This window comes from Lynx rufus, unplaced genomic scaffold, assembly GCF_022079265.1.
Source record: "Lynx rufus isolate CCGP_SWC_20201006 ecotype Redwood Valley unplaced genomic scaffold, mLynRuf1.p SCAF_17, whole genome shotgun sequence".
Lineage (NCBI taxonomy): Eukaryota > Metazoa > Chordata > Mammalia > Carnivora > Felidae > Lynx > Lynx rufus.
The window spans coordinates 11,372,083-11,397,693 of record NW_025814831.1 but is presented as its reverse complement, the minus strand read 5'-3'; the positions used below and the strand labels follow the sequence as shown (position 1 = coordinate 11,397,693).

Sequence of the window (25,611 nt, the reverse complement as noted above, 5' to 3'; positions counted from 1 at the left end):
TATTTATTTATTTACTTTTTTGAGAGTGAGCGAGAGAGAATACACAGGAAAGGCAGAGAGAGAGAGAGAGAGAGAGAATCCCAAGCAGGCTCTGCATTGTCAGTGTAGAGCCCGATGCGGGGCTTGAACCCACAAACAGCAGGATCATGACCTGAGCCGAAATCAAGGGTCAGAAGCTTAACTGACTGAGCCACCCGGGTGCCCCGAGAAGCCCTGTTTAAATTAAAAAAAAAAAAAAAAGAAAGAAAAGTTTTTATTTATTTTTGAGAGAGAGAGAGAGAGAGACAGAGCATGAGTGGGGGAGGGGCAGAGAGAGAGGGAGACACAGAATCCGAAGCAGGCTCCCGGCTCTGAGCTGTCAGCATAGACCCTGATGCGGGGCTCAAACTTGCAAGCCTTGAGATCATGACCTCAGTAGAAGTTGGATGCTCAACTGACTGAGCCACCCAGGTGCCCCTGACATCTTTATGTGGTCTGAGGTAGTAATCTCATGCAAATATTTTTCTCATAGAGAGAATTGCTTAGTTTTAGTTCTGCTGTTGTAGAAATTACCACCCATCTAAGTGGCTTTAAAACAACACAAATTTATTACCTTAGGGTTCTGGAAGTTAGAACTGGGTTTCAGTGGGCTGAAATCAAGGTGCCATCAGGGATGCATTCCCATCAAGAAGCCTTAGTAGAGTTTCTTTCTTTTATTCCTTTTCCAGCTTCTAAAGCCTGTCCACTTGGGGGCCCTTTCGTTTTCAAAGCTCACAATGGCTGGTCGAGTTTCTCTTGCATCATATCACTGTGATGCTGGACTTTCTGCTTCCTTCTTCCACTCATAAGGACTCTTGACCATCACATTGGGTTTAGCGGATAATCCAAGATAATCTTTCCCTCTCAAGGCCCTTAAATTAGGCACGTCTTCAAAATCTCTTGTGCCAAGTTAGGTTACAAAATCACAGGTTTCAGGGGATTAGAACGTGGGCTTCTTTGGGAGAACATTATTTTAGCTACCACAAGAATCAACAGATTCAGCATAATTTCCTGAATCTTCTCTGAGCCTGGGTATAGGGAACACTGGTCTGGTAGTAATAATGCTTGCTATGTGCCAGGAATTTCTCTAAGCATTGTGGGCATATTATCCCATTTAACTCATATAAGACTTGGGGCGCCTGGGTGGTGCAGTCGGTTAAGCGTCCGACTTCAGCCAGGTCACGATCTCGCGGTCCGTGAGTTCGAGCCCCGCGTCGGGCTCTGGGCTGATGGCTCAGAGCCTGGAGCCTGTTTCCGATTCTGTGTCTCCCTCTCTCTCTGCCCCTCCCCCGTTCATGCTCTGTGTCTCTCTGTCCCAAAAATAAATAAACGTTGGAAAAAAAAAAAAAAGACTTTGTGCTGAGTACTACTTTTAGTCTGATCTTAGAGAAGAGTAAAGGGGGGAAAGAGTGGCTAAGTACCTTGCACAATAGGAAGTAGGAGAGCCAGGATTCCAGGCAGTTGGCCAGGGCCAATCAGGCAGTTCGGCTCCGAAATCCATGCACTTAACCACCATGTTCTTGTTGAATGAATAAATGAAATGAATAAATCTAGCTTCCCTTAGCTGTGTGCTCATGCCTGAGCCATACAACTTCTCTGAGCCTCAATTTCATGATCTGTAAAATTGGAATAGTGGTGCATTTCTCCTGTGCTTCATAGGAGTGCTTCTAGGACGCATTGAGACAAGTCGTAAGAAAAGCAGTTCAGATAAGAAAACAGGGCTCCAAGACTCCGCCCACTGCATGTCACTGGCAGGGCTGGCATTGGGACGAAGGTCTCCAGGCGGCCAGGCTGGGGCAGGCTATCTCTCCTACAGGGTGGTAACTACAGCTACAGATTCTAGTCACCAAACTGAACAATTTCCCTTCACCAGTCTCTTACCCTGTAACAGCCAACATCAAAGCTATGCCTGTGTAGTCAATCAATTTTTCACTGAAGGCTATCAAGTCTCAAACGATGATGCTACAAAATCTAAATAGGAGATGATACTTTGCTGAAGCAGGGTAAAGTTTACAAATATTATTTAGTATCAGTTGTAAACAAGGGGGAACGAGAACGAGGACAGTTTTGGGAATTGGCAGGAAAGGGGGGCTGCAAGGTGCTGCTCAGGAAAATCGGCACCCCCGTCTTTGCCTCTTCTCCTGATCTCTTCAAGCTCCATTTTCCCCTTCATCCCTCCTTAATGTGGAGCAGGGATCAGAATACCTGGATTTTAGCCACTGGGTAACCACTGACCATTTTTGCTTTGAACTTCAGAGGCGATATTGAATAAAAAAAAGAGCAAAGCGTGGGAGGATTCATCATATATTAGGACATGCAACAAAAACAGAGCAGTGGAATCAGTGCAGCACCGGTGTTGGAGCAGAGCTGGATCAACAGAGCAGAAACGAGAGCCCAGAAACAGAGACGTGTGTCTGTTAAGACTTGGTGTAGCACAGAGACGCCAGCACTCATCGGTGGGGGAAAGGACAGATTGTTTGGTGGGTACTGCTGGGCAAACTGGCTCACTATGCAGGGAAAATAACATTGTATTCCTGGTCATGCCATATGTCAGGTGAACTGCAGGTGAATTAAGACGTAACCGTGATAGGTAAAAGTGTGAAGCTATTAAATACGGGAAGATGTAGGAGAATATTCTGAGCAGGAAAAGAGTCTTAAATAAGACCCCCCCCCAACACACTACACAAGGCTAAAATGAGATGCATTTGTTGACATCAAAATATGGATTTGCCCTACACCGTAGGATAGGAAAGGCCAAGCTAAAAGGACAGGTGAAAGATTGGGACAAAGACATACAATGTCTAAGACTGACAAGAGATTAATATTTAGAACAGATAAAAAAACCTCCTTCAATTCATTCAGAAAAATAATAGGAAACCTAGCAGAAAAATAGACAGAGGCTGCAAATAGGTAATTCACAGAAGGAAAACATTTCAGTGGTTCTTCAGTATATGGAAAAATGGATAACATCACTTATCAACAAAAAAACTCAATGAAATTACAATGTGATCCTACTTTGTTAAGAAAAAATTTCTCTTTAATGTTTATTTATTTTTTTTTTAATTTTTTTTAACGTTTTATTTATTTTTGAGACAGGGAGAGACAGCATGAACAGGGGAGGGTCAGAGAGAGAGAGAGGGAGACACAGAATCTGAAACAGGCTCCAGGCTCTGAGCTGTCAGCACAGAGCCCGATGTGGGGCTCGAACTCACGGACCGCGAGATCATGACCTGAGCCAAAGTCGGCCGCTTAACCGACTGAGCCACCCAGGAGCCCCTAATGTTTATTTATTTTTGAGAGAGACAGAGACAGAGCTTGAGCGGGGGAGGGTCAGAGGGAGACGGAGACACAGAATCTGAAACAGGCTCCAGGCTCTGAGCTGTCAGCACAGAGCCCGACACGGGGCTCGAACCCACGGACAATGAGATCATGACCTGAGCCGAAGTCAGACACCCAACCGACTGAGCCACCCAGGCGCCCCTCATTGTGATACTACTTTGCTGATATCAGATTGATATAAATTAGGACATTGGATAGTACCAAAGGTTAGCATACAAACTGGGAAAACAGCTCTGTCTTCATGTACCACTGCTGGGATTGCGAACTGGCAAAGCCACTCTAGAAGGCAACCGGGCAGACTGAAAACAAGCAGTGTCGACTCCATGACCTGGCAATTTCATTTCTATCTTATGCTCTATCAGGGACACGTCTAATACCATTCAGTGTTGTCTGTGGTTACAAGGAACGGCTGGCAACCTAACTGTCCATTTTAAAGGAATTGCTAAGTAAAATGAGTTAGATGTACAAACTGAATGTTGTTAGTGGTCAGGACTAATGAACTCCTAGTATACATAGATAGCCCCATGGGTAAATCTCTAACACGTTATGTTGAGAGAAAAACAAGAAAAAAAGAGTTCTTAGCAGAGTATCTTTCATAATACATAAACGAACAGTATCTTTGGAGGATATATACATATATGGGAACACATCTTAAATATAAGAGAGAGGGTGCAGGGTGCCTGGGTGGCTCAGGCAGTTAAGCATCAGGACTCTGCCCAAGTCATGATCTTGCAGGGGGTTCAAGCCCCACGTGGGGCTCTGTGCTGAGAGCTCAGAGCCCGGAGCCTTGCTTCAGATTGTGTCTCCCTCTCTCTGCCCCTCTCCCACTTGTGCTGTTTGTCTCTCTCTAAAATAAATAAACATTAAAAAAAAAAGAGAGAGAGGATGCATATGGGGGATAGAGAAATGGGAGTGTGGACAGGACATGGGTGGAAAATAACATAAAATTAAAAAGAGGGGACTTGCTGCTGAAGAGCCTGATCAACACAACTTTTGTCCCCCAAAGTCCAAAAAATGGCCCCGATCCCTTTCCCATGGCTTCCCATTCTTAACAGAATCAAATGCAAGCGACTCAAACGTGCCTGGCCAGAGCAGGGCCTTTCTCCATAAAGGACCTGCCTCTCTCTTCCACCCACTTTGCCAAGCAGTCGCTTCCCCTGCACTCCCAGCTTTACCTCCCACAACCAAAACACGCCCAGACTTCTATCCGAAATGGGCTTACTGTTATTTCTTTAGGAAAGTCTTACTGATCGTTTAAGATTCAGTTCGTTTCCCCTCCGGGAGTCCTTTTTGGGCCGCTGCCCCACCCAAATGTTAGACTCTCCAGGACTGTATTCCCCCATCACCCCATCACCCGGGCACACCCCACGTGGTAACTGCTCATTTTGGGTACACATCCCTCCCCCAGGGCTACAGCTGAGCTAGGATGGTCTCCGAGTCCATAGTTCGCCTGCTGGAGTGGGCGATCACTCGAGTGATCACTCGAGTTACTCCATCACGTTGAACACCACAGCAGCCCACCTCCCTCTCTTTCGCGGTCCGGGTCACCAGTTCCGCCTCTCGGCTCCGGGTCCCCGCCCCCAGCCCACCTCCGCAGGCTGCAGGAGGTGGAAGGCTCTGCGCACGCGCCACGGGGCGGGGCGCGGGGAGAGGAGGGCGCAGAAGGGCGGTGGGGGCGACCACAGCTTGGCGCGGCAGTTGCGTCCGGCTCGCGAGCGCCCGGCGCCTGGGGGGGGCGGGGCCGAGGCAGGCTTGTGGCCCCTCCCCCGCCCCTGGCCCCGCCCCCACAGCCCGCCCGCGCGCCCCGCCCCGCCCCCTCGCTTTGCCCGCCCCGCCCCCGGCGGCCGCGCTCCGTCTCCCGCCGCCAGCCAGCCTCCCGCCGGGCTCCCGCGGCCGAGAGCGGGAGAAAGTCCTGCTGGTGGGCGGTCGCGGGGCTGCGAGCGTCCGGCATCCCGGGGCCGCTCTGGCCCGGGCGGCGAGGGGGCCCGGCGGTCCATGCATCCGCCGCCGCCCGCCGCCGACGCGATGGATTTCAGTCAGAACAGCCTGTTCGGCTACATGGAGGACCTGCAGGAGCTCACCATCATCGAGAGGCCGGTCCGCCGGAGCCTCAAGGTGCGCACCGGGGAGGAGGAAGTGCCCGCAGGGCGCCTGGCGGCCGGCCCGCGCCCCGACCCCGTCCCGTCCCGTCCCCTTTTCCTTCCCGAGCGACCCGGGACCCTTTCGGAGTCGGGCTGGCCCCTCAGTCCTCCTCCAGTCGCCGTGTCACCCTAAACCGGCCCCTGCCGGCGCCCGTGCTTCGACGCAGCCCCGGTTCTCCCAGCTCGGACCTCAATCCCCGAGGGACTGGCCCCTCGCACGCACTGGGCTCCCCAGCCCCCCGCCCCGGACCCCTTTCCCAAGCCGCCCCAGGAACGGCCGGCCCAGCGGTGTCCCCCGAGCCGCCCCTCTAGGACAGCCTTGGCCCCTCATCCTTCCGCCCTGCGGGAGCTGCCCCCCCCAGCCGCTCCTGGTCCCCTCCTGAGTGCCCCCCACCTGTCCCCGTCCCACTCCTCAGTCACTACAGCTCCTGCCCCCCCCCTCCCTGAGACACCCCGGATCCCGCTCGCCCCTTCCTCCAACCGAGCAAGCTCGGTCGCCTGTGCCCCCAAGTCAGCCAGGCCTCCCTTCACCTCCCACCCAGCACCCATGCTGGAGTCGTCCTGCTACCGATCTTCAGAGCCCTCTCGACCCTTGGCCCCCATCCTGAGTCACTGCGCGTCCTTTCTTCCCAGCCCCTCCAGGACTCCAGCTGGGACCCTGATCCCCACCTGCCTTTAGGGAGTCAGCCTTCAGTTTTCTCCCCCACCCCGCAGAGTCATCTTGGTCCCAGCCTCCAACCCTCGCTGCTGGCAGACCTACTTTACGGACCACCCCCTCCCCCAGCCGTCCTCTCAATAGCTCCCTTTAGCTCCTCTCACTCCCACCTGCCGCAATATCGCGAATCTTTGATTTCCTTCCAGCCCCGGAGTTTATTCCCTTCCCCCACTCCACATTTCGTCTTTTTTCATACTCACTCGGCTGCAGTTTGCATCCATTCCCCCTTTGAGCATTTTCTGGGGTGGAAAATGCTGGAGAAACCGCCTTGGGGTATTAGAGATTAAAAGTATGTATAGATATGCATATAAAATCGAGTTCTAAACTCGATTAAACTCAATTAAACAGCAATGTTCTAAAGCCACAATGTAATTCTCAAGCTTCAGTCTAGAAGCTAGAAGAGTTTAAAAAAAGAAAAAACAACGACAGAAAAAACAAAAACAACCTCAAACTCCACCAACCAAACCCAACAATTGAAGAAAATTAGAGACCTCTGTGGTTGAGGTCGGCATGTAGAGTCCTTGATTAGTTTTCAGTGATAATGTTTAATTGTGAAACTTTTTCGTTCGTCTCTACTCATGTGGGGTTCCCGGAGGGTCACTGGGGGGGCGAGACTGATCCATGTTTGTGTACATAATTTGTATTTTATTTGTATTTTACGCTTGACAGACACCCGAAGAAATAGAAAGATTGACAGTCGATGAAGACCTCAGTGATATTGAAAGGGCTGTTTATCTGCTCAGGTATTTCCCGAAGTCTTTCTGTGAAATTGTTGCGGTTTCCCTGTGGCTGCGTGGATGAATGCCGTTGTGAAATGTCAGGTTCCAGTTCTGTTCAGATTTACTTGAACAGGGTACTTTGGCATGTGTAGCACTTGATTATGTTATACGGTTTTGGTATGGACTTAACGCGTTTGAGAACTGAGATCAAATAAGACAACCAACTTACAGAATATTCCTTGGAGCAGGAGGAATAGAACAGCCAAGGGTTTGAATTTGATCTCATCCTTATTTTCTGGCTTTGGTTGTTCTCCCACAGATCCAGTAAGTTTAGATGAGACTTAAAGAATGTCCAGTGATTAATTTTAAGTTACCCATAGAGTAGGACTGTGATGTGCTATTTGCTATATAGAATCCCCCTTCCCCCCCCCCCCCCCATAGGGTAGTTCAATTGGTTGCTCAGGATATCCTGTTTTATATTACTTTTGCTATGTAAGCTTCGTCATTTTGTCTGAAAGATTTTAAAATGTAATTGAGCCTACTCTCATTTAAGTTTAATCTCACAAACTCTGCAGAATTGCTCAATGCAAATGGTTATTAGAAATATTTACCAAATTTCAACTGTTTCAAACACTTTGGATTTAGCTTCCTAAAAGCTAATGCAGTGAACATTAATGAATTTAGCTGTGAAAATACTTCAGAAGCAGAAATTTTCCTAAGGTAGTTTGTGTCCATTTGTTTTAAAACTTTTCTTTAACTTGCAGTGACATGTTTTCCCCTTTGGCAAGTGAGTTTTCACTTCTGTTTTTTAGAATCAGATTTTGAAACCTGGTGTTATTTACCTGCCCAGATATTTATCATCCTTGTTTCCTTAGCTTAGGTCAGCTTTGCCAGTTTCAGGTGCTGGCAAGTTTCCCGTTCTCCTTTCTAATTTATAGGTCATGTGTCTGGTCCCATGTTACTCAGTGGAGGATCCTGTTTAAAAAAAAAAAAAAAATCCCTCCCTATGACTTTCATTCTCTTAATTATTCTTTAGCCTTTTCATGGCCTCTTGGGTTTCTGCACTCAGTCAGAATTGTAGCGTGCTTACAATTTAGACGTTCTCTCTAATAATTCTATCACTTGAAAATCTTTCTGGATGTTAGACCTTATGTTGGTGTTATTTCCCCTCTTTTGGTGATCTTTGGTAGCATGCTGTCATTATTTCTTCCTATTTATTTAAAAGAAAACTTCCATTTATGTATGAGTTAACTATGTGTTTTTGGTGTTTACACAGAATAATTCCATGTTTAACCTTTTTTTGATACTTGATTGTGTTATAGTTGAAGTACTTTATTCCTTAGTAATTAACATGTCCAATATGGTGAACAACAGTTGTAAACTTCTGCCTTTTCCCACGGTTTTTTTGTTTAGAGTAGGTAGACAATCGAGGAGACTTTGCATAAGTATCTGTTAACATATAGCAGTTAATGATTTGTAATAATTTCCTACTTCCCTCCTATGGAATTCTCTTTCGCATAACTTCTTACATTAAGAAACGGACAGCCTTGCTCTACTTACTTGTGACAGCAGATACCTTTCTCTAGATATCAATGACAAGGCTTCTTTTTTAGGAGCACGTACTTGTACTTGTTTTCTATGTTGCTTTTATTGTTTGTTAGTGAACCGCGGTGTCTTAAGTTGTCTGTATTTCTTAGGCACAGAACGTAAGTTTCATCCAGTTCTGGAATTTACAAAGCCCTTTAGAGACAGATGGGTCCTCTCATTCTTAGACAAAGTTTTAAAAGAGATCTCATGTCTCCTTTAGTTTCTTGTGGCTCATCTACCTTGAAGGAGGTTTGCAAGGTGACTCGGAAGGCGAACACAGGTTTGGTTGTGTATAGGTTCTCCCTCCAACTTCTTCTTGGATTCCTACAGCCTTACCACCCCCTGGGGGAAAGTGGGATTTCACCTTTAGGACAGCTTCTGAAGGAATAACAGAACACTGCCTGAAAGGTTTCTTTCTTCCCTAGGATTCAGGGGAGGGTGTGGGATTGTGTTATAGATAAGTTCTGTTACAGCCTCATCTGCTTATATTGAGCCTTTTATTTTTTCATCGTACTTTCCAGTGGTGTAGAACCTCCTACCGAGACCTGTTTTTTTTGTTTTTTCTTTGATTTTCAGCTTTATTTTCGAGTACTTTACCCTTTGTATCGGATCTTTAATATCCAGATTTTTTTTCCTCCCTCTCTGTCTTTGAATATCAGATTTGTTTCTTCAGCTCTCTTATTTTATATATTAAAACTGTTTTGGAATATTATGTTACATTAGAATTCCGACAAGTTTGTTTGCATCACACAAGCTGTATATCCGTGGAGGTTCTGGTAGCATTGGGATTGAATCTAATATCTGAAACATTATATACAGAGGACTGTCATCCAGTGAAAAACAAATCACACTGTTCATTATCTTACCCTAAAATATGGCAGATCAATTGTTAATGCAGTTTTCGTAATTAAGTTTAGAACATTACGGTATTTGAAGACATGACACAGATGAATTTGTGGTTTTGCATAAATACGATGCTGATCCATCCATCTGTGGCATTTAGTGCTGAAGCAAAACAGCTTTCCTAATTGTCACAGCTTGTGGCTTAGTCAAAATCCTATCACATCATCTTTTTCCTGTTCTCTGTCTTCTTCGTGATTTTGGCATATATTTTAGAAACGTACTTGAAATATGTGAATAATTTTGCTAGAGAAGAGCCCTAAGTTAGTACACTGTGCTTTCATTTGGTAAATCTTTACTTAAATACCTCTAACTGCCTCCAGATCAGTTCTAGACCCTTAAACTTGGCAGAAGTGGCTCCCTCTTAGCTGTGCAATGTGATGTTCCACCAGGCCCTCGACTTTTTTTTTTAATGGCTTGATTGAGACGCAGTTCATTTGCCCTACAGTTCACCCATGTCAAGTGTGCAGTTCAGTGGATTTTAGTGTTTTCACAGAGCTGTGCAGCCATCACCTCAATCAGCTGTAGAACATTTTTATCATCCCCCAAAGAAACAACTATATCTCTTTGCAGTCACGCCCCGCTTCTCCCCCCCCCCCCCCTTCCCGCCTTTGGGAATCACTAGTCTACTTCCTGTCTCTATGGATTTGCCTCTTCTGGACATGTCATGTAATTACACAGTATGTGGCCTTTTGTGACCAGCCTCTTTGACCGAGCGTAATGTTTTCAAGGTTCATCCATGTTGTAGCGCGTATCAGAGCTTGCTTTCTTTCTGTTGCCGAGTAGTATTGTATTGTGTGGGTGTATCACCTTTTGCTTGTTCATTCATCGGTTGATGGACACTTGGGTGGTTTCCACTCAGTCCTTTACTTTTTTTTTTTTTATTTTATTTTTTTTAAAGTTTTTTTTTTTTTTTTCAACGTTTATTTATTTTTGGGACAGAGAGAGACAGAGCATGAACGGGGGAGGGGCAGAGAGAGAGGGAGACACAGAATCGGAAACAGGCTCCAGGCTCCGAGCCGTCAGCCCAGAGCCGTCAGCCCAGAGCCTGACGCGGGGCTCGAACTCCCGGACCGCGAGATCGTGACCTGGCTGAAGTCGGACGCTTAACTGAATGCGCCACCCAGGCGCCCCATCAGTCCTTCACTTTTTAAAACAGTCCTGCCTCTTCGCTGTTACTCCTAGTCATCATCTTCGTCCTTAGCTCTGCTTGTCCCTGTCCTGCGATACCTTTCATTATGCCGGTTCAACATTTTCCATCCCCAGGATCCAGCTATGATCTTGCCTCTAACGGAGAGTCTTTATTGACTGCTGAAACCAAGTGGAGCCCAGGCTTCTGTGAGCTCCCTTATCACTTATTGATGGCTTCCCTCAAGTGGTGATTAATCACTACATTGTATTCCTTAGCCTGTGTGTGTGAACATTTTCTTTCATTGTAAGCTCCCAGAGGGCAAGCCGTCTTTTATGTTGTTGCTGTTTCATTCTTTCTGGTTCTGTGCTGTGATATAAACATATACGTCTTCATAAAGTGTATTTATTTATTTTAAGTTGACCAAAATGCCAGATGAGTTAAACAACTTCTGATTTTTTTTTGTATTGTGGACGGTAGAATCAGACAGATTTAGATTATAGCTTATTCTACTGTTTATTATCTGTTTGACCAGGAACACATTTTGCGGTCTCTTTTTTTCATCTGTAAATTGGAAATGGCAATTCCTGTTTCCTAAGGTTGTGTAATGTGGGGAGCCCTGATACAGAATAGGTACCCATTTAATGTTAATTTCCTTCTGTCTCTTTTCCCAGTCCTTACTTCCTTGTTACTTAGGTTCTCAAGGTACATTTCAAACTTTTAAGAAAGGATAACAATATTAATTTTGCCATCCAGTAATTTAGTAAAGTATCTGGCAAGTAAAGTATGTCGACTGAAGTTTGTGATAGATACCTATTAACTTCCTTTACTAATAGGATTTATCAGAAACCAGGACCTTCACAAATTCTAATGAAACATTTTTAAACTGAGTGATAAGGTCGAATTCTAATTAAACATTTTTAAACTGAGTGATAAGGTCAGCCTGTTTTACAGATTTATATTTTTGTACCAAATGACTCTATCTTAAGCAATGTTTGCTCTTAACGTTATGCATAAATTATATTGATTGGTTAATGTACCTAACCTCACTTTTATGTTGCTGCTTTTCCAGTCACTTTACACTGTGAGTTTTAAAACATTTTGCACTTTGTCTTCCAGGGACAGTCACCTAAAGTGTGCGTCTTTAATTAGGAAATTTTCCCCTTCCTAATCGCCACCCCCCACCTTTTTTTATTTTTTAAAGGAGTAAGTGCTCCCCCTAGTGATATCTCAGAGGAGATTTCTGCCGCCAAATCTGGAAATTAACAAAAGAACCAAAGTGCTGTAAACTCTGGCTACCCCTGATCGCATCTGGGAACTCTCCCATTCAAGACCAGAACAGGACAGCAGTAGGATAGGGGGGGAAGAACTTCAGTGATGAGCTTGGCTATGGCTAGGGTTTGATTGTTTTATCTTTAATTTTTTTTAACGTTTATTTATTTTTGAGAGAGAGAAAGAGAAAGAGAGACAGAGTGGGAGCAAGGGAGGGGCAGAGAGAGAGGGAGACACAGAATCCGAAGCAGGCTCCAGGTTCTGAGCTGTCAGCACAGAGCCTGACACGGGGCTCAAACCCATGAGCTGTAAGAGCATGACCTGAGCTGAAGTCAGAAACTTAACCAACTGAGCCTCCCAAGTGTCCCTGGTTGTTTTATCTTTCAAAATACCTATCCTGTTTGCTGTGCAAATGTGAAAAGTTGTGTGAAGAACTCCTTTGTGTGTCCTTATTTCTAAGATCTTCTACATCCCCAGACTTCTTTCATCTTCACTATTAATTTCTTTTTTGGATGCCTTTCTGCGTTTTAGTACTGTTTCAGTGAGGTGGGTGTTGAAGGGTTGTGTGTGTGCATTGAGAGAGACTGTGTGTGTATATGTGCGGTGGGCACCTGAATGTCTAGTTTGCTTGCCCAGTTTTCTTGAGTGATGTACAGAAGAGCCTTTTTAATACCTCACAATTGGAGTAGACTGTTGGCTAGCTAATCCAAAAAAAAAATTGGTCAACCTGGGGACTCATCAATGTGGTGCCTACGTTCAACGTTTTCTTTTAGGGAAAAAAAATTCGAATTTGTTTACCAGTCTTTTGTTGTATGTCTACTGCCTTTTCTTTGAGTATAGGTCTGATTACAGTTCAGGGTCTACATTTATCTATCTATCTATCTATCTATCTATCCGTCTATCCATCCATCCATCCATCCATCCATCCAAATTAGTTAGCACATGGTGCAACAATGATTTCGGGGTAGATTCCTTAATTCCCCTTACCCATTTAGCCCATCCCCCCTCCCACACCCCCTCCAGCAACTCTCTGTTTGTTCTCTATATTTAAGAGTCTCTTATGTTTTGTCCCCTTCCTTGTTTTTATGTTATTTTGTTTCCCTTCCCTTATGTTCATCTGTTTTGTCTCTTAAAATCCCCATGAGTGAAGTCATATGATTTTTGTCTTTCTCTGACTAATTTCACTTAGCATAATACCCTCCAGTTCCATCCACGTAGTTGTAAATGACAAGATTTCCTTCTTTTTGATTGCTGAGTAATACTCCATTGTATATATATACCACATCTTCTTTATGCATTCATCCACCGATGGACATTTGGGCTCTTTCCATACTTTGGCTATTGTTGATAGTGCTGCTGTAAACATGGGGGTGCATGTGCCCCTTTGAAACAGCACACCTGTACAGGATCTGCTTTTTTGTATAGATTACCCCCATAATGCACTTAAAATGTCAAGTTTATGTTTCTTTAAAGCTGAGTGAGAATTCAAAAAGTTGGCTTATGAAGAATTTTGAAAGCATGGTCCTAGATTTTTGTGATTTTCTACTCATCTTCTGCAAGGTGTCTTATTCTTTCTATTTCAATAGCAATTTTCTTTGGGAACTTATCTTTATTGAGTGTTTCTAAAACTTACAATTTAGCTTTCATAGAAATGACTCTTTCGGCATTGTATTTTTATGCAATATTTAATTAAATTATGTAATTGCAATGGCAAGTGAAATTGGGATAAACTGATCTGAGAACAAATGCAATGTAGGTGACTCTTGGTTACAACTCAATTAGACGAGCAGAAGCCTGTGAGCATTCTAGAAAGCAGCCTATTAGCCGTGAGCTTTCAGCCTGCCTTTGACAAGGAAGTGGAGAGTGTTGTTTAATTGGGAAAATCTTTAACACCATGCTGAGAGAGACACTATCCTTTTTCAAAGCTGGCACTGTGATCACCTTGTTTTGTCCTTGGATACCCAGGCCGTTCCCCTTGTTTCTGCATTCAGTTTGGCCGATGGTCTGGTCTGTTATTCCTTCACTTTTGTATGCAAAAAAAAAAAAAAAAAATTAGTGAGCTAGGAATCTCAGTTAAAGAAGTACTTTTTCATAGGCATTTTTTTTTTTGTTTTTTAAAACATGAAAAAAATTTTTTTTAATTTTTTTTTTTTTTTTTTTTGAGAGACAGAAAGCAGGAGCTAGGTAGGGAGGGGCAGAGAGAAGGAGACACAGAATCCTAAGCAGGCTCCAGGCTCTGAGCTGTCAGCACAGAGCCCGACGTGGAGCTTGAACCCATGAACTGTGAGATCATGATCTGAGCCGAAGTCTGAGGCTTAACTGACTAAGCCACCCATGTGCCCCTTGGTTTTTAAAACAACTTTTTGGACATCTGCAGAAATGTGCACATATCATAAATATGTAACTTGTTGAATTTTCACAAGTGAACACACCCATGTAACCGGCACACAGATTAATAGAACATAATCTATCATATTAGCCTCCCTTGTACGCCTGCCAATTTCCTCATATTTCCTGCAAAGAGTAACTACCATCCCTTTAAAAGAATGTATTTTTTTAAGTTTCTTTATTTATTTTGAGAGAGAGAGAGAGAGAGAGAGAGAACACACCAGCAGGGGAGAGGCAGAGAGAGAGAGAGAGAGAGAGAGGGAGACAGAGGATCCAAAGTGGGCTCTGTGCTGACAGCAGAGAGCCTGATGTGGGGCTTGAACCCGTGAACCATGAGATCATGACCTGAGCTGAAGTTGGATGCTTAACTCATTGAGCCCCCCAGGCGCCCCTACCATCCAGACTTTTAACATCATAGATTAGTTTGCCTGATTTTGAATGTTGTATGGTAGGAACCATGGAATGTACTGTTTTGTGCTTAGTTTTCGCTGAACCTTTTCGAAAAGAGATTTGTCCGTATTATTACATGGAGAAATAGATTGTTCATTTTCACTGCTGTAGAGTATTCCATTATAGGCCACAATTTATTTATTCATTCCACTGTTGATGGGCATCTGGCTTGTTTTCAGTTTTTGGCTATTCTGATTAATGCTGCTACAAATGTTCATGTACACATTTCTTTCAGTTATTTTCACAGAAGTAGAATTATTGGTCATCAGTATATGCATATCTCTAGCTTAAACGATACTGCTGAAAAGTTTTCTAAATTGTGCCAATTTAAACTACTGTCAGCAGTGTATGAGTGGTCCCAACCCTTATATTTTAGGAAACAAAGTGTCAAACTTTATAGTATGTAAATTTTCTAGCATTTTGATTAAGAACTGCCTGCTTCATAGCCTGAAGAGGTTTCTGTTTTCCTGTGCATGATTTACTTATGCCATTGAACATCTTTCTTTCCTTACAAGAGTGTTTCTGTAAGTTTTTCTAGTTAGTCCTTATGCTACTAGACTGTTTGGTTAGAAGGTCTTCTAGAAGTACCACCTTCAGTTGGTGCCCTTTTAGTGATTCCAAGAGGTCCCATTAAAAAAAAAATTGTGCAAATAATCATCCTCTGTGAAGGTGATGCTCAAATGACTTCTGCATAGAAATAGGAAGCATCTTTACTTCCATGTTTTGGGATAGAGGGATCAGTGTTTCACATATCAAGAGAGGTATATAATGGATTCCAGCTAAATATATGTCTTACATTATTGCTTAGGCCACATTAGTCCTTGGCAAACCTTGAATTCCCTGTTTTGGAAAAGTACTGGGTCACTGAATATAAGGGGTTTGGTGATTATTTCCATCTCCTTTTCCTTGTCTTTTGTCGTGAGAATAACAGTGGCATCTACTCTTTTTTTTTTCCTATTTACTGAAGCTTCAGAAGGCTCTCTCTGTGACATCAGTCGAAAGCAGAAGGCTCTCATGGGAACTGTAGAAAAAGCTTTAAAAAAAGTAAACTATTGTCATCAATGTAAAAGTGACCCACATCATGTCATGGGGAAGATCTGGAACTGGCTAACATGATGTGATTATGCAAGATTTGGGCCGTGTTTATCTTGTGAAGTAGAGGCCGAGATACTAACAATGGAAAAGATTTGTAACGTAACTAATAGTTACTTGAGAATAAGTCTTAGGAGTTTAAGTTAAAACATACAGAATATTTATTGAGTCCTTGTTATACGTTAGGCATCACCTGGGGAATGAATGACATTATACCAGCAGATACTTGTGTTCAGGGAAGTACCCGTTTAAGGAAGCAAATGCATTTTTCTTAGAGTTCAGTAGAAGATAGAGGTCATCCCCAGTTAATAAGTATGTTGGGTGTCGAGAAGGCGGGACATTATGTCAGAAATACTTTATAGTGTCAGACCAGATTTATTCTTGGAAGCTGGGGCTCACTCATTTACTTACTGAGAGACCTTGGGCAAATTGCTTAGCTTCTCTGAGTCCAAGCCTTCTATTCTAAAATGGGAATAATAATACCTACGCTGTAGGATTGTTAAGATTAGAGGAGATGTATGTAGAAGGCACAATGCTTGGCACAGAGTGGTGTTTAGGAAAGGGTAGTTGCTGGTGGTCTCTTTTTAAAAAATTTGTTTTTAATATTTGAGAGAGAGAGAGAGAGAGAGAGAGAGTGAGCAGGGAGGGGCAGAGAGAGAGGGAGACACAGAATCTGAAGCAGGCTCCAGACTCTGAGCTGTCAGCACAGAGTCCGACGTGGGGCTCGAACTCACGGAGTGTAAGATCATGACCTGAGCCGAAGTGGGACGCTTAACCGACTGAGCCACCTGGGCGCCCCAACCATTGATCTGCTTTACAATGTAGACATATGTTTTCATATCTTTTGGATAAATGCCTAAACACGGGATGCTGGGTTATATGGTGAATGCATGTATTTCCATTTTTATAGTTTTTTGAGGTATAATTGATTGCCAATAAACTACACATATTTTAACTGTACAATTTAGTGAATTTTGATACACACACATATATGACAAATATATAACTATGTATGTATAAAAGAAAGTAACTTTGTGTCCCTTTTTAATACCCTCTCCCTTTCCTCTGATCCTCTCTCCCACTCTAGGCAACCACTGATCGACTTTGTGTCACTATGGCTTAGTTTGCAGTTTTTAGAATTTTATAGAAATGTATCAGAATATCTATTTTTTTTGGTCTGGCTTCTTTTGCTCAGCTTAATTATTGTGAAGTTCATGTATAATGTTGCATGTGTCAATAGTTTATTTTGGTTTATTATTGATAATTACTCCCATTTTAAGAATATAACCTATTTTGCTTCTCTGTTCATCCATTGATGGACACTTGGGTAATTTCCAGGTTTTGGTTACCACAGACTTAAGTGGCTGTGAACATTCACGTACAAATCTTTGGTGGACATGTGCTTTCCTCCTCTGGGATACAGCTAGGAGAGCAATGGCTGGGTCATGTAATAGGTACATACTTATGTTTTTAAGAAACTGCTAACCTGTTTCCAAAACAATAATTTAACATTTCCAGGCAGAGTGTGACAGCCTTTTTAGTTCCAAGGTATTTAGTGGTATTTCTAGTGGTCCAATGTGATGATATTTCATTGTATATTGGATTTCCCAATAATTTGGGATTTGGATTTCCCAAATGACCAGTGGACATTGAACATCTTTATGTGAGCTTATAAGCCAGCCATACGTCTTGTTTGGTAAAGTATCTGTTCAAAGCTTTTGCCCGTTTGTTGGATATATGTTTTGGAGACATTTTTTCCTAGTCTGTGGTTTTTTTGAATTTTTGTAAAAAGTATTTTTTAAAGAGGAAAGGTTTCTTTATTTTTTTGCTTTGTTGTGACCTAATTTGATGAGATCTAATTTATTGATTTTTTTCCCCTTTATAATTGGTATTTTTTTGTGTTCTGTTTAAGAGATCTTTGCCAAGTTCTAGCTCATGAAGATTTTTTCTTTTGTTTTCTTTTAGCAGTTTAAAGGTGTTAGCTCCTAATTTTAAGTCTGTGATCTATTTCCAGATAAATTTTCCAGATGGTTGAGGTTAATTTGTTTGCACATGGCTATAACGTGCAATAGAAAGGGCCAATTTGCTATTGTTAAAAATAAGGGGATGTGGCATCTGTGTTTGTGGCCGTATTCAAGTCGCTTGGGTTCTTCGGGCACCGCTTCCCCCTCTTCCCTTCATATAATATAATGGGTTGGGCCTGATAGAATTGAAGGCTCCATCCTGCTTTAGCCGAGTAGCCTCAATTCTTAGATTCAGGGAAGTTGTTGAATCCCAGTTTATTATTTCATCCACTAGGTGGTGCTAATGGGCATCCCTGTAGGGCAGAAACTCCTTCAAGAGGTGAACGGTTTCACAGCTTTTTTTTTTTTTTTTAAGTTTATTTATTTTGAGAGGGAGACAGCGAAAGAACGAGTGGGGGAAGGGCAGAGAGGGGGAGAGAGAATCCCAAGCAGGCTCCAGCCGACAGTGTGGAGCCCGACCAGGCCGAGGCGGGGCTCTAACTCACAATCTGGGAGATCATGACCTGAGCTGAAATCAAGAGCTGGGTGCTTAACCGACTGAGCCACCCAGGCACCCCCATTTTCACAGCTTTAAAAAAAAAAAGGGTAATTTGTAAAGTAAATGGCCATGATTCAGAAAGTGCCTGTGTTTCATTAAGGATTGGATGCAATAATATTACAATTAAAAAATACTGTTCATTTTGCGGGACTAAAAAATATCAGAAAATATCTTTTCTCTAAAGAGTTTTGCACATTGTAGATTTGGTTTGAATATGTTTTGGGCAGGATGAGAGTTATATGTTCACATACGAAAAATCAGACTGAGAAGTCTGGCTGACTTAGAATTGTCCTATAAATTCTCTTGTAATAAGTTTATAAACTGTATTTATTTAGAAATTCTCTTGGTAATAAAATTATAAACTATATTTGCTTGAAAAGTGGATGGTCTAAAGAGGGAAAGGATTCACAAAAGTCCACAGCCTGGGCTTGTAGGCGAGAGGACACCTCTCCTTGCTGCTCGGATAATGGTGAGGAGGAGGAGGATAGGGGGATAGTTTACGTGTGGATGGTGTATATGTATACCTCACATGATTTTCCAGTTATTTGGGGATTTTACCAGATACCTTTCTGTTAGGGGTTTCTAGTTTAATTCTGTAGTGGTCACAGAACGTACTGTGTTTGACTTCAGTTCTTTCACATTTGCTGAGATTTGTTTTATGGCCCAGAAAATGGTTGATCTTGGCGAATATTTCATACGCACTTGAAAAGCATGTGTGTTCTGCTGTTGGGTGTGATGTTCTGTAAATGTGAATTCGGTCAGGTTGCTTGATGATATTTTTCAGGTCTTCTGTATCTCTAAAGTTATTTTCTATCCACTCATTCTAGTGATCACAAAGAGTAGAGTACTGAAGTCTCCACAAAGGTGCATTTGTCTCTTCTTTCAAATCTATCAGTTTTACTAGTAGTTCAAGTATTTTGATTTCTGTAGTTAGGCGCATATACAGTTAGGGTTGTTACGTTTTCTTGGTGATTTAACTCCTTTATAGTTATGTCATATTTGTCTTTATCCCTAGAAATAGAACTTGAAGTGTACTCTATCTGATATTAATGTACTTGAGCTTTCTTTTGGTTAGTGTTTACACGGTATATCATTTCCTGCCCTTTTGCTTTTTAAAAAAATATACTTTGGGGGAATTACTTTAGGTTTTCAGAAAAGTCACAAAAATAGTTCAGAGAATTCCAGCATACGTTTCACCAGTTTCCTCTAAAAGTAATATCTTACATAACCTTAGTATATTTGTCAAAACTAAGAAATTAACAGTGGTACATCACCATTAATGGGACTATAGACTTATTTGGATTTTACCAGTTCTTTTACTGATGTCCCTTTACTCTAGGATACCACATTGCATGTAGTTGTCATAGGTCCTTAGTCTCCTCTTGGCTTGGACACTACCCTAGTCTTCCTTTTCTTTTCAAGATCTTGATAGGTTTGAAGAGTGCTGGTCAGGTATTTTGTAGCATGTCCTTCAAGTTGTATTTGTCAGACGTTTTTCTCATCATTAGATTGAGGTTATGGGCTTGGGAAGAATACCACAGAGGTGAAATACCTTTCTCATCCCATCATTTCAAGGGGTACATGCCATTAACACGATTTATCACCAGTGATGATAGTCTTGATCGCTTGGTTAAAGTAGTATCTGTCAGGTCCCTCCCCTGTAGGAGTGGTGAGAGAGGACCTCTGAGCCTGGTTCTTGATCTCATGGGGGGAAGGCATTCAGTCTCTTGCCATTAAGTATGATGTGAGTATTCCTAATTTGCTGACAGTTTTTATTATGAATAGGTGGTGAATCTTGTCAAATACTATTTTTTTCTGAGTCTCTTGATATGACATATGGCTTTTCTAACATTTTTTTATTATGCTAAATTACATTGATCAATATTCAAATGATGAACCAACCTTGCATTCTTGGGATGAAATCTACTTGGTCATGATGTAAATATTTCTGGGCCCTGTTCGCTGGTATATTTTTGAGGGTTTTTGCTTCTAGAATGTAATGAGAGATACTGATCTGCAGTTTTCTTTCTTTGTAACATCTTTTCCCAGTTTTGGTTTTAGGAGAATGCTCATGAAATGACTTGGGAAGTGGTTTCCTATTTTCTGGAAGAGATTGTATAGAATTGGTATTATTTCTCCTTTAAATGTTAAAATTTTTTTTTTTTTTTAAGTAAACTCTACCCCATCTTTTGCCCTTAAATGTTAGGTAGAATTCACCAGGGAAACCCATCTGAGCCTGAGATTTTCTCTTTTGAAAGGTTTTTAACCAAAAATGCAGTTATTTAATAGATAATAGGGCTATTTGAGTTATCTGTTTCTTCTTGAGTAGGTTTTGGTAGTTTTTGTCTTTCAAATTCTTAACTGTATTTTATCTAAATTATTGAATTTATGGGCATTGAATTATGCTATGCTAGTATTCTCTTTTAATGTTTGTGGGCTCTGTACTGATGTCTTATTTTATTCCTAATATTGATAATTTGTGTTTTCTTGCTTTTGTTTAACTTTTTTCTTGTTTACATTTGAGGTTTATCAATTTTAATGATATTAAAATTTTTTTTTAATGTTTTTTTATATTTCAAGAGAGAGAGAGATGGAGACAGAGTGTGAGTTGGGGGAGGGCAGAGAGAGAGGGAGACACAGAGTCTGAAGCAGATTCTAGGCTCTGAGCTGTCAGCCCAGAGCCCGACTTGGGACTCGAACTCAACGAGCTGCGAGATCATGACCTAAACTGAAATCAAGAGTTGGACACTTAACTGAGACACGCAGGTGCCCTGATCTTCTGTTTTATTTTCTTAATTTTTGTTATTTTATTTTATTTTATTTTATTTTATTTTATTTATTATTTTTTAAGTCTTTCCTGATGCCCATGATCCATCTTTTTTTTTTAATTTTAAAATTATGTTTTCAATGTTTATTTTTGAGAGAGAAAGAGAGAGAGAGAGAGAGAGAGAGCACAAGTGGAGAAGGGGCAGAGAAGGAAGGAGACACAGAATCCAAAGCAGGCTCCAGGCTCTGAGCTGTCAGCACAGAGTCTGACGAGGGGCTCGAACTCAGACACCAGGACCTGAGCTGAAGTCGGATGCTCAACCAACTGAGCCACCTAGCCGCCCTTGCTTCTGTTTTAATACTTGGATTTTAATGCTGTATATTTCCTTCTAGGCACTGCTGTAGCTGCCTAGCTATACAATTTTGATATTTTGTGTCTTCACTGCCATTTAGTTGAAATAAAGAAATTCTCTCAAGACTTCTTTGGCTTATGAGTCATTTAGAAGTGTGTTGTTTGAGTTCCAAATATTGGGAGGTTTTCCAGGTATCTTTTGGTTACCGACTTCTCATTTAGTTTCATTACGGTTTGTGAATGTACTTTGTCTGATTTCTGTGACCTCCTACTTCCCGACGACAGCTCTGATTTCATTTCCTATTCCCTTCTTCGCTTGGTGTGTTAAACACACCAGGTACACACCTACCTTAGGGATTTTCCACTTGCTTTCCTTCTGATTTCAAAATGTTTTCCTCAGATATCTGCACTGCTAGACCTACTATTTCCTTCACGTCTTTACTCATACGTGGGTTGGTTGTTTATCTCAGATACATGGCACCATCATCTGCTTAATGTCACAGGTTAAAAACCTGGGAATATCCTCAATTTTTCCTGTTCCTCATCTCTGATATTTAAGAGATTTAATCTTCCTCTTACAAAATAGAAATATTCACAAGATTTCTGTAGTTTTCTGACATACATATTAAAAAAAAGTCCCACATTTGTTTATTCAAGATGGTTCTCAAATACTGGATTAGTAGAAAACTGCCAAAGGGTCAGAATTCCAGTGTTTTCGTTATTTCTTTTGGTACATTAGTGGGTAAATAGATGTGGCTTTTTTTTTTTTTTCCCCCCTCCTTCTCCTTCAGGAGAAATTCTCAATGTTCTAAAACAGCATATATTTTATTATTTCAGCTCAGGTTTCTTATTTATTGTATAGAAATATATATATATATACACACATATATATATAGAAATATATTGGGGCGCCTGGGTGGCGCAGTCGGTTAAGCGTCCGACTTCAGCCAGGTCACGATCTCGCGGTCCGGGAGTTCGAGCCCCGCGTCGGGCTCTGGGCTGATGGCTCAGAGCCTGGAGCCTGTTTCCGATTCTGTGTCTCCCTCTCTCTCTGCCCCTCCCCCGTTCATGCTCTGTCTCTCTCTGTCCCAAAAATAAATAAACGTTGAAAAAAAAAATTTTTAAAAAAGAAATATATGAATGTGTATATATATATGTATATATATATATATATATAAAATTAGCCAACACTAGTTTTGTTTCTTTTTATTAGGCAGTGAGAGCTATAAAACTTGTGTTTTTCTTTTAATCCTGGTTGCTAAGAAACGGCGCAGCTTCTAGCCAGCTGTGTGACCTTGAGAACATCATTTAGCTTCTATTCTCTTAGTGAAGTGAGGGAGATGTACTTACTAGTCATGCTGTTAAGACCCTTTCTTGTGCTGTGACTGTATACTTAATCTAGTGCTCATTGCAGTTACCAACTTACCTCCATTTTTCGACTCCTTCAAAAATATTTACTTATCTTTAGTTTAAAAACAGCTCAAGGTATACTAGTCAGTTCTGATTCTTTTGACTTGTATTTAAAAAATATATTAGAGTGTTCAATGTGGCACGTTTAAATGTGTGCTTCTTTAAAATCCTTTTGTGCAGGTAAACGGTTATAAATTACAATGACTTGTTATTTCATCAGATCGTTATTTCGTGGTAAAAATCATTACATACTGTGCTTTAAAAAGTCCATTATACTGCTTGTGTCTTGATGATTCCCACATACATACATAGCATGTGGACCTACTTTATGGACAACATATTAAAATACTTTAGGTAAGCTCTATATCATTATTTACTCATATATGTGAGTAAATTGACTCACATGTATCCATATTTACTCATTCAATTACGTGTGGTATAATTATATTTCCTTAGACAGTATTTTTCTTTCCTTTATTTTTAATTTTTAAAAAATTAATTCATTTTGAGAGATACAGAGTACGAGTGGGGAGGGGGAGAGAGAGGGGGAGTATCCCAAGTGGCCTCTGCGCTGTCAGGGTAGAGCCCGATTCAGGGCTCAAACTCACAAACCGTTGAGATCGTGATCTGAGCTGAAAACCCAGGAGTCGGACGCTTAACCCACTGAACCACCCAGGTGCCCCTACAGTATTTTTCTTTTAAAATACCTAGAGGACTGGTAATTCATACATTTCTAGAAGGAATGATAGGAATGTCTACATTAATTCTTTAAGGGACAGCAGGGAGAAAATTGACTTTGTTTCTCTCTTAAAGAAGAAAATATATACATGAAATTAATTTAAATTAACAGCTATTGAGGAACTCATAAGAAATCCTGTAGGAGCAATAGTTTTGGTTTTGTTTTATTTATTTATTTATTTATTTTAATTTTATTTTTTATTTATTTTATTTTATTTTATTTTATTTTATTTTATTTTATTTTATTTTATTTTTTTCAACGTTTATTTATTTTTGGGACAGAGAGAGACAGAGCATGAACGGGGGAGGGGCAGAGAGAGAGGGAGACACAGAGTCGGAAACAGGCTCCAGGCTCTGAGCCGTCAGCCCAGAGCCTGACGCGGGGCTCGAACTCACGGACCGCGAGATCGTGACCTGGCTGAAGTCGGACGCTTAACCGACTGCGCCACCCAGGCACCCCCTATTTTTTAAAATTTACATCCAAATTAGCATATAGTGCAACAGTGATTTCAGGAGTAGATTCTGTAGTGTCCCTTACCCATTTAGCCCATCCCCCCTCCCACAACCCCTCCCGTAACCCTCAGTTTGTTCTCCCTATTTATGAGTCACTTCTTTTTTGTCCCCTCCCTGTTTTTATATTATTTTTCTTTTCCTTCCCTTATGTTCGTCTGTTTTGTCTCTTAAAGTCCTCATATGAGTGAAGTCATATGATATTTGTCTTTCTTTGACTAATTTCACTTAGCATAATACCCTCCAGTTCCATCCACGTAGTTGCAAATGGCAAGATTTCATTCTTTTTGATTGCCAAATAATACTCCATTGTATATATATACCACATCTTCTTTATCCATTCATCCATCGAGGGACATTTGGGCTCTTTCCATACTTTGGCTATTGTTGAAAGTGCTGCTGTAAACATGGGGGTGCATGTGTCCCTTCAAAACAGCACATCTGTGTCCCGTGGATAAATGCCTAGTAGTGCAATTGCTGGGTCATAGGGTAGTTCTATTTTTAGCTTTTTGAGGAACCTCCATACTGTTTTCCAGAGTGGCTGCACCAGCTTGCATTCCCACCAACAATGCAAAAGAGATCCTCTTTCTCCACTTCCTTGCCAACATCTGTTGTTGCCTGAGTTGTCAATGTGAGCCATTCTGACGGGGTAAGGTGGTATCTCATTGTGGTTTTGATTTGTATTTCCCTGATGATGAGTGATGTTGAGCATTTTTTCAAGTGTCAGTTGGCCATCTGGATGTCTTCTTTGGAGAAGTGTCTATTCATGTCTTTTGCCCACTTCACTGGATGATTTGTTTTTTGGATGTTGAGTTTGATAAGTTCTTTGTAGGTTTTGGATACTAACCCTTCATCTGATATGTCATTTGCAAATATCTTCTCCTATTCTGCTGTTGGTTGCCTTTTAGTTTTGCTTTAGTTTTGCTGATTGTTTCCTTCGCTGTGCAGAAGCTTTTTATTTTGATGAGGTCCCAGTAGTTCATTTTTGCTTTTGTTTCCCTTGCCTCTGGAGACGTATTGAGTAAGAAGTTGCTGCGGCCAAGATCAAAGAGGTTTTTGCCTGCTTTCTCCTCAAGGATTTTGATGGCTTCCTGTCTTACATTGAGGTCTTTCATCCATTTTGAGTTTATTTTTGTGTATGGGGTAAGAAAGTGGTCCAGGTTCATTCTTCTGCATGTCGCTGTCCAGTTTTCCCAGCACCACTTGCTGAAGAGACTGTCTTTATTCCATTGGATATTCTTTCCTGCTTTGTCAAAGATTAGTTGGTCATATGTTTGTGGCTCCATTTCTGGGTTCTCTATTCTGTTCCATTGATCTGAGTGTCTGTTCTTGTGCCAGTACCATACTGTCTTGATGGTTACAGCTTTGTAGTATAGCTTGAAGTCTGGGATTGTGATGCCTCCTGCTTTGGTTTTCTTTTTCAAGATTGCTTTGGCTATTCGGGTTCCATACAAATTTTCTTTTCTGGGTTCTTTTCTGGTTCCATACAAATTTTGGGATTATTTGTTCTAGCTCTGTGAAGA

General features: G+C 41.7%; 1 protein-coding gene across 1 annotated transcript in view; it reads left to right on the top strand.

The window, feature by feature from the left end:
- Positions 1-5,352: 5,352 nt before the first annotated feature.
- PPP4R4 (protein phosphatase 4 regulatory subunit 4) overlaps positions 5,353-25,611 on the top strand; it is a 103,364-nt gene continuing 83,105 nt past the window's right edge. Inside the window, exons 1-2 of the mRNA XM_047079866.1 lie at positions 5,353-5,472; positions 6,883-6,956. Of these exons, the coding sequence (XP_046935822.1) occupies positions 5,353-5,472; positions 6,883-6,956 (194 nt within the window). The remainder of the gene's footprint in view (positions 5,473-6,882; positions 6,957-25,611) is intronic.